This window comes from Protopterus annectens, chromosome 2.part0 (genome assembly GCF_019279795.1).
Source record: "Protopterus annectens isolate FY-2018-M chromosome 2.part0, PAN1.0, whole genome shotgun sequence".
Taxonomy (NCBI): Eukaryota; Metazoa; Chordata; order Ceratodontiformes; family Protopteridae; genus Protopterus; species Protopterus annectens.
Window position 1 is genome coordinate 1,678,163,131 of NC_056728.1, and position 12,269 is coordinate 1,678,175,399.

The 12,269-nt window shown below is 38.0% G+C and overlaps 1 protein-coding gene across 1 annotated transcript in view; it reads right to left on the reverse strand.

The window, feature by feature from the left end:
* FHAD1 (forkhead associated phosphopeptide binding domain 1) overlaps positions 1-12,269 on the reverse strand; it is a gene marked incomplete at its 5' end in the record, with an annotated part of 2,130,934 nt that overhangs the window by 1,893,634 nt on the left and 225,031 nt on the right. Inside the window, one exon of the mRNA XM_044060429.1 lies at positions 7,678-7,808. Within this exon, the coding sequence (XP_043916364.1) occupies positions 7,678-7,808 (131 nt within the window). The remainder of the gene's footprint in view (positions 1-7,677; positions 7,809-12,269) is intronic.

The window sequence follows — 12,269 nt, forward strand, 5'->3', positions numbered from 1 at the left end:
GCTGTTGCATATATCTTTTATTGGGATAGTTGATAAAGAGGTATGCAAAGGGCTGAATAATGCAGTTCTGGCAGAGTACAACAAAGAAGTCCATCAACTCCTGGTGGGCATCAGAGGGGATTTTCTAAAGAATTCAATATCTTTTACTCATTTTTTAAAGAAAAGGGGAATAGTCTGGAGTGGGTTTGGCAGTATTATTGATGGTGTCTTGTAAAGTTGCTAGGATGAACAGGACAGTGGAGATTTTTTTTTAAGTCAAATGGAATTAATGATCTGGATGAAGTTGAAATGTTATTTTCATTTAAGAGATATTTTCTTGAGGTTTCTCTTTTTTATTTGGTTTAAGAAATCCTAGAACAGTTTCTGACTGTTTGGGCTGATTGTAGAAAACTGGCTTTGTAACATGTGCTAGCTTGTTAGGTTAAATTTCTAGGTAGGATGAGTTTTTCTCTGTTTTCTGGGAAGGTTGAGATTTTTCATTGATTCCAATCTTTATCTCTTACTTTGTATGGCTTTTTTAGTTCCATGGGAAACCACTGATATATTGATAGTATATACAGTCTGCACATTTCTGGGAAGTATTTGTTTTGTAACAGAATGTTGATAAAATATATGGCTAAGACAATATTTATTTATTTATTTATTTAATTTATTTATTTATTTGACATTTGTTGACCGGGATGGTCCGACTGAGCTTGCACCCTTTTTCAGCGGAGGCCCGGGGAGAAAAACTCCAACACAAACATACAATAGAATATTCACAGTACAAATTAAGCAAGAAAAACACACACAGTACAGGTTAAACTTGTAAAAAGAAAATAACACGCAAGTAGATAACACATCAGATTATGCTAGAAATATATAAAATCACAAAAAGCTAATATAAAACTAAGGATAAATATATGAATAAAAACTGCACAGGTAAGGGAAAACTTAGGAAAACAGGAAAACTTAGGATCATGACCTGCTATTAAAGGGGGTCCAGTAAGTTTGATTGAGTCTGTTTTGAAGGACTTTACAGTTTTTTTTTTTTCAGATTGGAGGTACTGGAGTGGGAGGTAGCTTGTCTGTTTGCCATCATAATGTTCTTAATGTTAAAGGAGATTTGGCAGTGGTTACTGATGGAGGGCAGTATTGACAGATTAGCAGCCATGTCTGGATTGTCAGTTATCACAAGGTCTATGAGGGAATGATTCCCTGTTTAGTAGTTTGGTTTTCTTGCATCTTTAAATAGCTGAATTAGGCCTAGGTTGGTAAGGATGTCATAGATTTCTACATCTGGAGGGTTTATGAGGTTGACATGAAGTCATCTATACTGTGATAGAACTGCAAGCAGACAGGTGAAGGGACAGATGGCCCCTGACTACCTCCAGACTAGGACAGGTGGGCAAAGTTCCAGGACATTCCTTGTCATTTGCCATAAACCCTTTCATTTGCACCCATAACCATGCTGGAAATTATTCCAACCTGATGTTAGGATATGTGTGTGTGTGTGTGTGTGTGTGTGTGTGTGTGTGTGTGTGTGTGTGTGTGTGTGTGTGTGTGTGTGTGTGTGTACATATAAAACCATGTCTGACCATCGTCTGGCACTAGCTACTTGTATCTTTGAAAAAGTACATTGAGGTGGCTGAAAATTTCATACCCACACCTCAAAGGGCTTTATCCTCTTTTCTTACATTCTCTAGGTGTGTCTTAACTTCTGGGCCAAAGATATATTGACATGAAAAAAGTATGTGCATAAGTACTTCCTTGGTGTCTTTGACAAACTCCTTTAAAATTAAGTCAGACATGCCAGAATATAACATTGTCTGTCCGTCCATTACTTCTGTGATATTACAGGTCATCCATATCTTAAATTTCATCATGCTAGAGAGGAGTGGGATAACGGTTTGCCTTTCACTGGCCCATGTGGTAAGCAGTTATTTGCATGGTGCATCTCATCAGTGATATCACATTATAAATCCACCACATGGGTAAAGTAATTCAGCATCTGCATAACAAAAGTGCTGGACAAGTTCATATGTTTCCCTAACTTAGATATTGCTCTATATTCCTTGCTAGAAAATGGACAACTGGACCTCAGGGAGTTGATCTTTTTTCAAGGGCTGCTGCCAAGAGCAGGATTTTACTTCTGAGAGTTTCTGACCAAATGACCCACTCACTCACATGGGCCACAATATGTGGTCATCATTTCAGGGACTGAATCCAGAATGTTTGGGTATTTTCAAGCTGCTATGGTGACTGTCATGAAGATGTCAAATAAAGAAGATACCACCCAGAAGGATTAATGAGCAGATCTACAGTGCTTCTGAAGCATCCTATGTGGGAATAATACAGGGTCAGTAGGCCATTCTTCCATTGTCATATTAGTTTTAGTCATTCTACAAATAGGGGATTATTCTTAGGGATGTAGGAAAGTTGGCATCAACCTTATAATCCACATATTTAGTGGAAGACTTAGGGGGTAAGGTGTTTTAAATTACACTGGACCTTATATAGGTTTCTTCATAGGTGGCCTTGAGCTCTTGGGTACATAAGGAAATATCCTTCTCCAATAGCGCACCTACAGGAGAGGATCAATAATTGCTGCAGATGCAATGGAGGGAGCCTCCAGAGGGGCTACAGCCTTTCTGATAGTTGACTGAATGATAGGCTGTGGTATAAAGTGCTCAGATGGAGGCTCTCCAAGTAAGGTAGGTGTCAAGAGCAAACATGAAAGCAGGACTATATGATATTAAAGGGATCCACCACAAGGCCATTTACTGGTTTAATGTCAACTTCAAGAACTGAAGTAATACTGAGTAGCTCATTGCCAAAGAAACGTGTTAGATGGGTCAAACCTGATGGCCCCTGAGAGGAATGGTGTTAACATCATCACTAAGAAATAGGTATCTGACATCAATTGCAAAAAAACATCAGTGCAGATAGCAATGACATCATGAAGCTTGAGATCAAGATGGTTTTCTATGTCAAAAACATAAACATTGTGCCATATGGTTCTGAAATCAGTATTGTTAGTATTCAGTGATGATACAGGCCTCCACACTGGGAATGAGGTCAGTGGGGATCAGATGTGGCATACCTTAGATTAGAACAAAATGAAAAAAAAAATTGGAACTTAGGAGGAAAGAGGAGGTATCCTTGGCAAAGGAGAAATATATGCCAAGAATTCCCTGGCTCTAATAGAAGTAACATGGGAAAAGACCTTCAGAATACCACGCCTGGGAACTCAGCAATGTCTCTGCAAAACTTTCATAACAGATAGCAAAAGAGGCAGAATAGGGAATAGTTCTCAGCATAGGTAGCCTTGAGCTCTTGGGTGCAGGGAAAATATTCTTCTCAGATAGAACTCCTATAAGAGTCAGCTTTACAGTTTCCAACAAAGCACCTGACACTTTCACAGTAATCATTTGCATTGATCATTCATACTGTATGAGAAGTTGGGGAGACCTGTATGAGAGTGGAAGCACCAGTTTTGCCTTTCTTGGAACTGGTAGCAACCCAGTACAGACCTAATTGCCTGGGGGAAACAGAGGAGCATGAACCAGGAGGTTCATTAGTTTTTTTCACAAAGAGATTTTGCAGTTGCCTGAAACGTGAGTTGTTTTTTTTTTCATGTTGATTTAGTAAATTGTCTACAGATTTGACACTTGCCAACAAAGCACTGCAAACACTGGTGCACCAGTGAAATGAATGTACCATGATTAAAAAAATACACAGTGACTAGGCAAATTATTTTTGACAGTAAACTTATAAATTTGAGAAATAAAAAACAAAATAAGCCCTCTTGACACTAGACAGAGAAAGACAAGAACACAGAAGAAATGTGAATGGTTTCAAGTGATAGTCTGAAAGAAAAAAATTCCATAAAAGTGAAAAAAGTAGCCTGTTACAATTTTACCAAACTTAGACTGAACAAGGCAATGAAGATCTAGAGAGATTTAGTACCACTTTACATAATGGCATAAGTGAAAGTGTTTAGCAGCCTGGGAAAGTTGTACTCAGTGAGCAGTCCTAACACCCGCTAGTGTTAGCCCTGCTGCTACAAAGGATGGACTTCCTTGCAGACTGTTTCTTTGCTGTGCATTATTGTCATGTATGCATATATTTGTGAAGGTTAATCAATATTTAAAATACTAGCACTTTTTATGCATGCGTATTTATATATTAGCTGATCTGGTCTCTATGCATTCTATAGTTTTTGTCCTATGTCTTCTGGTGTATAACTGCATTACTAACACTCAGTCTACTCCTTTGTTGATACTTCCTGTTGTGTACTGTCATTGTACTACCAAACCACTGGAAAGTATTGTTATTATCACAGAGGATAGCGACTGGGTCTCTGATCATAATCAACTTACTATGCATTTGAGACATGATTATCAAAAAATCACTTCAACAGCAAAGCAAAGCAGAGCTTAAGAGGTGATTGTGACATCCATGTTGACAGCACACAACTGGAGAGACCTGATAATAATTCCTTGTAGTGCACAAAGCTTTTATCTACTTCATGTACTACCAGTTACAGAAAAAAATGGGAGTGTGAAGTGTTTTATGGTGTTGAAGTCTATAAAGCACTTAGAGTAGTCGCAAAAGCAGTGGGCAGAAGCAAAGTATCGATTTGATGAATGAACAGCTTTAAAAGCTATTAGGAACATCACTCTACCACTATTTTTAGAGACGGAGAGAAAGAGAGTGCACATGTGTGTCTGTGACACTGAAGTGAATAACAGCTTTTAATGCTATAAAAATGTTTCACATACTGTTTTTGTGGTGACCAATATTATATACTAGTACAACACTAGAAATTAACAGTGCTGAAAGAGGCTTAAAAAAACATTGTTAAGCACCTTCCTCACAACAGAATAGTATTTAATAAAGTTGTAGTTTTCCCAGCTCTACAGCATATCTGAGGTGCTCCATGCACTACATATTTGTTATAGATTGTTTTTGGACATTTTATTACTATCCACATGCTTGACATGGATTGAATTTGGAGCTTATTTTCTCTGACATCTGTGAAAGGCTATACTTATTTAGGTTCTCCATTAATAAATGTCAACTAATAAAATGTAACAATTCATTTCCTCCTGCTATTTTTTTTATAAATTAATATTGTCATTCACTCTAGTTCACAATTTATTACAATTATTCCTCCCAACATCTCACAAAATGACTTGGCATTTATTTACAACTTTTTGCATATCAGGTTAGTGGGAAATCCAAGATGATCACTTTTCAGCCATGACCTGATCCTTTTGGCCAAATAAATAACACAAAAAACATATTAAACGAGTGTAATAAATTACTACAATATCTAGTAGTGACTAATATTTAGGAAAAACTGTGTCAGAATCAGTCTTAAGATTTTGAATTAAATCAGACATGATAGGAGGTATGTACAGCTTATCTGCTTTTTTGGGAGGTTCAGCCTGAGCATCATGGTCATGAGGATTTACATTATAAACATGCTTAAATGTGTAAAGCAATGGCAGAGTGACCCATCTGGTTTCTTTCAGTCTCATACTTTCAAAGTATCTCTGTTGTTGTGGTAAGGGACACTTAGCTGGCCAAACAAAACACTCACACATATATTGTTTTACTGAAGTTATGCCTTTGGGAGAAGACCTATAGAAGATCTATAGAGCTGTGAGGAGGTGTCATTATAGTCCAGTGGTTGGGATGTATGTGCTTCATATGAAAGTCTTCCTCTTCCTCTTAAAAAGCAAAAAGGACATTAGTTCCTCATTCTTTTATTTTCCCCTACAAATGAAGGTACAGCTGAAATTACCATGTATTCCAACTCCAAAGGTAACCTGCATAGCCTTGCACCAGTCTGTACAAAGTCTGCTGTGAGGTTACTGTTTCTTGCACTATATGAGAATGCTTTGTAGGCTGCGGTGCAACAGGATATGAAGTCTGAGAAGTTGAAATCAGTAAAGTGCAGCCAGCATGGCATCCTTCAGTAATTTAGAACAATACATGGAATTTGGAAGTCTACAAAGTAAGATAGTCTGGATCTTCTGCTGACTAAGAGAACTGTATATGTGTTACTGATACTAGTAAGTAAATGGCAGATCTCTCAGAGGACTAAGGCTATTAGATGGTACCAAGCCCCTTCCCCTAGTTAATGGTCTGATTTCCTCAGTCTTCATTTCACTACTGTGGAATTCAGAGCATATCATTTAACCAGTCAATGTTCCCAGGCTGAGTTTGAAAAAGGCCCATGTGGATCACTGCTCTACTCCAGATTACTAATAAAACAATAAATTAAAATAGGCTGTGCACTGAAGACAATACTTCTCTGTAAAAGTTTGACAGTACTTTACTGCTGTACCTGTGTACACCCTGTTAATGTTTAGATAAAAAGGCCTACACGTGATTGAGACAAAGCTGTAGACAGCTTTGAAAAACAAATGGGAAGTAAACTGGAAAGCTGTTACCTGTGACACTTCATGCTTCTTATCATACTGCCATTTTCCACCACATCAAAAGACAGTAAATATGGCCACAGCCTGAGCTGTATAACTGCGTAGCACTGTCAAAATAGCCCTACTACATAAATAAATAAATAAGGGCAGATATATTACCTTTGTTTCCTTCTAGGAAAAGGACATTTGCATAGGAGCACCCACTTTTTGAAAATGATAGCAACTTCTAATGTTTTATTTTCAGTGATCCAGTCAAGAGTTATCAGTAAGTTAAGACAACTCAGCACAGGTTTTAGCCAACTTTCTCTAAATACAATTTAATTCTTTTTATTCTGTAAATCTGTTTGGTATATATATATATATATATATATATATATATATATACATTACTTATAATTCTGGAAGTTTCATACAAAAATTAACATTAATAACATGTCTTCACTCACATGCTGTTTATATATCTTGACTTATAAGACTTAGGAAAATTTCCTTTCCATTATCATTTTATAGCAGTCCACTATAATGCAAGCAATGAACTAGCTATCTATCCAATTTTCCTTCCTTCTGGACTCCATTTTACTGGCATTTACTGTTATAAATTCTGGAAGGACAGTGTAAGGTTTAATGCTACAAGTTACTAATGAGCTTCATCATATAGACCTTGGATTGATACCCCCCCCCCCCCATTTTCATTTGTATATACTGTACTGTGTGCATCTTAAGGGATCACTTAACCAAGCAAATGCTCTCAGATTTCTGAATCATCATATGCCTAAAGGGCTGTATTTACTTGTATAGACTATTTCATTATTAGCAATGTAATAACAAGACAATGATGACATTTTATGCAAAAAGATTCCAATGCAAAACTGTGTGAACCTACTTTTTCTTTTATAAATGTAGGTCTCCAATAGTAATACTACTGTTTAATTTGTACCCTGTGATCTGTCTAACCATTTCTTTAGTTATAGCCAATGCATTACTTTCAGACAAACAAGACCACTTCAGGTTATAGTTACAGACATCTGTAATGTACTGCCCTGAATGTATCACAAAAACAGAAAGCAAACAGCTCATTGGTTCAGACTGCACTGCCATCCTCATTGTCAAATGTGTGGTGGCATTTTCAATTTTAACAGATTAACAGTTTAATTACATAATAAAAAATACAACTTGGTTTGTATAAGCAAATAAAGAACAAAATACATTTTGGAAAATAAAATATTGTAAAGTAATACTGTTTAACCTTAGCAGACATGGCTGCAATCTGATTGTTCTTTTCTCTGATCTCTTTTTTGAGTTTCTCTCCTGCTGAGTTCAGCTGGAAGACCTTTTGCTCCTGGGTGGAAATATCTCGCTGTAGACTGGTTACCAGACCTGAAAAAAAAGCAGACAACTCAAAATTTCTGTAGAATTCATGGAGAAAAGTAATTAAAGCCAATATATTGCTTACTGATAACGCACTTTCCTTTACAATATTTTCAATGAAAAGCTTTATGAAAAGAAAATGTATAAAACTTGCGTTAATACTTCTGCAGTGTTCCTCCTGGATTTGAAAGTTATCTTTACTCTCTTTAAATTGTAATCCAGCAAACCATACCGCTCAACCTTTTAACTAAAAAATCAGAGGAAAAATCAAAAACAATGTGTGTGTGTGTGTGTGGGGGGGGGGGGGGGCAGAGGCCCAAAAATCATGGAGAGATTTTAAATATTACCATTGTTACCTCACAGCAAGAGGTTCTCCTGTTCGATTCTCGGCTTGGCTTGGGAGTGCCTTCTTTGTGGAGTCTGCATGTCCTCCCCGTGGTTGGGTAGCATTCGAAAGACATGCGTGCGTAAATGGGCGTGCCTTCGTTGAAGGTTGGGCATCGAGCTGGCACCTCTGCATTTCATAAAAATCTACTGCCAATCATTAGCGGACCAGAGTTTTGCTGTGGCGACCCCTTACCGGGAAAACCCGAAAGACAAACAACAACAACACCAATATACATAGGAGGCTGCTAGAATAACAGGTTTTCCATTAGCATGCATTTTCTGAAGGACTTGTAAGTCTGAAACTCAAATATGTGTTATTATTTAGTGACTGCAATCTTCAGCAATTTGCCAGAAAACCACAAATTTTATGATGAACAGACCAAAAACAGAAGTCAAAATCAGGCACATTCTGCAAACTCAGGAACAAATGAGAATTATGTGTCAAATACTATGAATAATGCTACAGTTGTTCCACAGAGAATCTTAAAAGTAAGCTTATCCTCACTCTTTTAAATATACAGTCACTGCTTGTAATACCAGACTGTCAAAAGAAACATTTAAGGCTAACAACAGGCAAGTACATATTTTCAAAAGGTTCTAACACTGGCTTGGTAGATGGGGCTACAGAGGTGTGCTCTGAACTGAGGAAGTTCTATTAAATTGGGCAAATGTGATGGAGTTATTAAGTATATATAGATATATATATATATATCTATATATATATATATATATATATATATATATATATATATATATATGGTTCTACCTGACATAATCGACACGCCAGAAGACCGAAAACGCAATCACCGAAACCACATAACCGACAGTGCAAAAACACGAAACCCCACATGCCCGACAACGAAATAACCGACGGTACACAAACACGAAACCTCATACACTGCACACACCACAATCACAACAATCAACAAACAAAACACATTCCCTGTCCAAAAACCACACACACAACACAAGCACGCCAAAATCCCTACAAACCCACACTAAACCTCACATACACAACTATCTACAACCCTAACCCAAACCCTAACCCTAAGGTCCCTCACTATCGCATATTCAGCTAACCCGCCCTAACCCTAACTCACTTAACCCGCCCTAACCCAAACACAATCACTACCGCACTTACCTGACCCGCTCCTAACCTTAACTCACTTAACCCCCCTAACCCAAACACAATCACTACCGCACACTTACCTGACCCGCTCCCTAACCCTAACTCACTTAACCCGCCCCTAACCCAAACACAATCACTACCGCACACTTACCTGACCCGCTCCCTAACCCTAACTCACTTAACCCGCCCCTAACCCAAACACAATCACTACCATACACTTACCTGACCCGCGCACTGACCCTAACTCACTTAACCCACCCCTATCCCCACACACCGTCAATATCCACACTTACCTTACTCGCACCCAAACGTCCGTCACTACCGCATACTTACACAGCCTTTTCCCATGTCGGCATCCTCAGCATCGGTGTTTTCATCCGTCGCGTCGGTCTTCTGACTTGTCGATCTTCTGGGCCTCGTGATTCGCTTGTCGGTCTTCTGGCGTTTCGACTAACTCAGGAAGACCCATATATATATATATATATATATATATATATATATATATATATATATTCTTCAGTTTAGTTATTCACACACTCATTCATGGAACTTTTAGTCATAAAGTTAGCAGGAGAATAAAGGGGAAAAATCTAAGCATCAAATACAGCAGTCATAAAGGACTGATTAAAGAATTAAGAGCACTAGGAACAATTACTATGCGCTACAGCTATAGATCAAGCCAAGTATTTTCTGATATCTGCTTTATGTAGCCTCCCTTCTTGAATATGAAGTTAATGAGGTTTCATCCAGTCAAATTCAACTCCCCATTGATGAACTCTGACAGAAAATCATGGCTGGTGCAGTTTTTAATTGTACACTGGTAGTGATTCCTTTGGTTTAGTGAACTTCTCTTTTCTCCATGTTTGTGCAACTGTGGAGTTTTATGTATATACATGTATGTTGTATATATATATATATATATATATATATATATATATATATATATATATATATATATATGTATATAAGTTTTGGAGGATAGTGGATACATTTACTATTATTTTTTTCAATGGGACAAATTCCCAGTGAGTTCAGCTTAGCTACTTGACTCCTCAACAAAGTAAAACTCAAAGATTCAGTGATCCAGTGCTTTTTCCTTTTCAGGATCATGGGGAGTCATAGCCTATCCCAGCAAACATGGAAGTAAGGTGGACTACTAGTCCTCGGAAAGCCAAGTTTACAGAAGGGGACTTTCAGACACACACACACACACACACACACACACACACACACACGCACGCACGCACGCACACACACACACACACACACACACACACACACACACACACACTTTAGACGGTTACCAGTTCAGCTGCTGACATGACTTTGGGATGTGAGAGTGAATGTCATGTAAGCTCCATCAGACACAACTTCAGTTGTCCTCTTATGCCACCAAGTGATTCTCAATTACTCATCTATATAAAATAACACAGCCACAAGACAGTAATCACCCCTTCAAGTCAATAGGAGAGACCATGTTGCAAACAACTGAAGTGAAGTTCAGTGATACCATAGTGGTGTTGGGGTTAGCGTGCATTTGTTTGTGGCACAGTGTGAACATGAGTGCCACCAGCAGTATGAAAAGGGTCAGGGGTGTGTGTGTGTGTGTGTGTGTGTGTGTGTGTGTGTGTGTGTGTGTATGCGAATGGGTGAGCATATCCAGAAGTCTGAACAAGTATGGGGGGATGGGGCTGTGTGATGTTGTGCAGATGTTTATGTGAGAGTATGACTATGAATGTGTGCAAATGTGTGTGTGTGTGTGTGTGTGTGGTGGGGTGCCTGTGCCAATGGAGTGCATTGGCTGCTGTAAAAAATTATCACCAGAAAGTGCTGCTTAAAATAACTGATATACACAATAAGCTGATAATCAGTTCTTCCATTTTGTGGCTAAAGATGCCTATGAATAGCTTTTTTTCTCTGATCTTGTACAGTGAGTCTACCTGTGGTAGTCAATTTATGCAGCTGCAACCTATGTCTTGGAATCCCACCCTAAATGTTAATATGTTCCAGTACCTCTGCTCTAAATAGGTTATTCTAGCTAACTGCATACATCCACATTTCTCTGTATTTAACTTAAAATGGATGTCATATGCCCAACTACCTGGTTCATAGGTACGTAAATACTAGGCTATCAATCTGCAGACTATTACAAGCCTAGCCAATAACCAGAGACCAGAATCAAACTCTGTATCTTGTATATGTGAGGTAAAGACCTTAACCAATATGCCAACCATTATCCCAGTCAAGAGATGTCGATGTGAGGCCTGGAAAGAATGGTTACAGTCATACCTCTCAACCTTTTACTGCAAGAAATCTGGACAAAGACAAAAATAATGGGGGTACAAAGGCCCAAAAATAGGGACAGATTTTAAATATTGTTCTTATAAACTTAGAAAGCTGCAGAATAACAGGTTTTGTGTTAGCATGTATTTTCTGAATGATATTAAGCCTGAAACTCAAATGTATGTCAATATTTAGTGACTTCAATCCTTAGACATTTGCCAGTAAGCCACAAATTTTATGAGGAATAGACTAAACATTTGAGGCACAAATCTGGACATTCTGCGAAAATCTGTACAGTTGAGAGGTATGGTACAGTAAAACCAAGTCTCTTCTGCAACATAGATATGATTGTGTTCCATTTCCAGGAGTGACTTAAGATCTGGTAATTAATTGGTAAGCCTTTTAGCCCTATATAGATCAGCCTTGATGTTGACCAGATTTGAATTTACTGTAAACCTTTTTTATGTTGAAATGTCCAAAAGATGGACTTTGCCATAAAAGGCGCTAAATGGGCTGCAAGCGCTTTTGTCAATATGCAAAATCCATAGAAGGAAAGGTACAGGCTATTTTGGTGAAGCAAGTTGGTCTGTCAATCATTTTGTTCAAAGTTGAGATCCTTAGAATGAAACCAGCTGTTTAGAAAATTGTTAAAGCCAGTTCTCTTCTGTTGA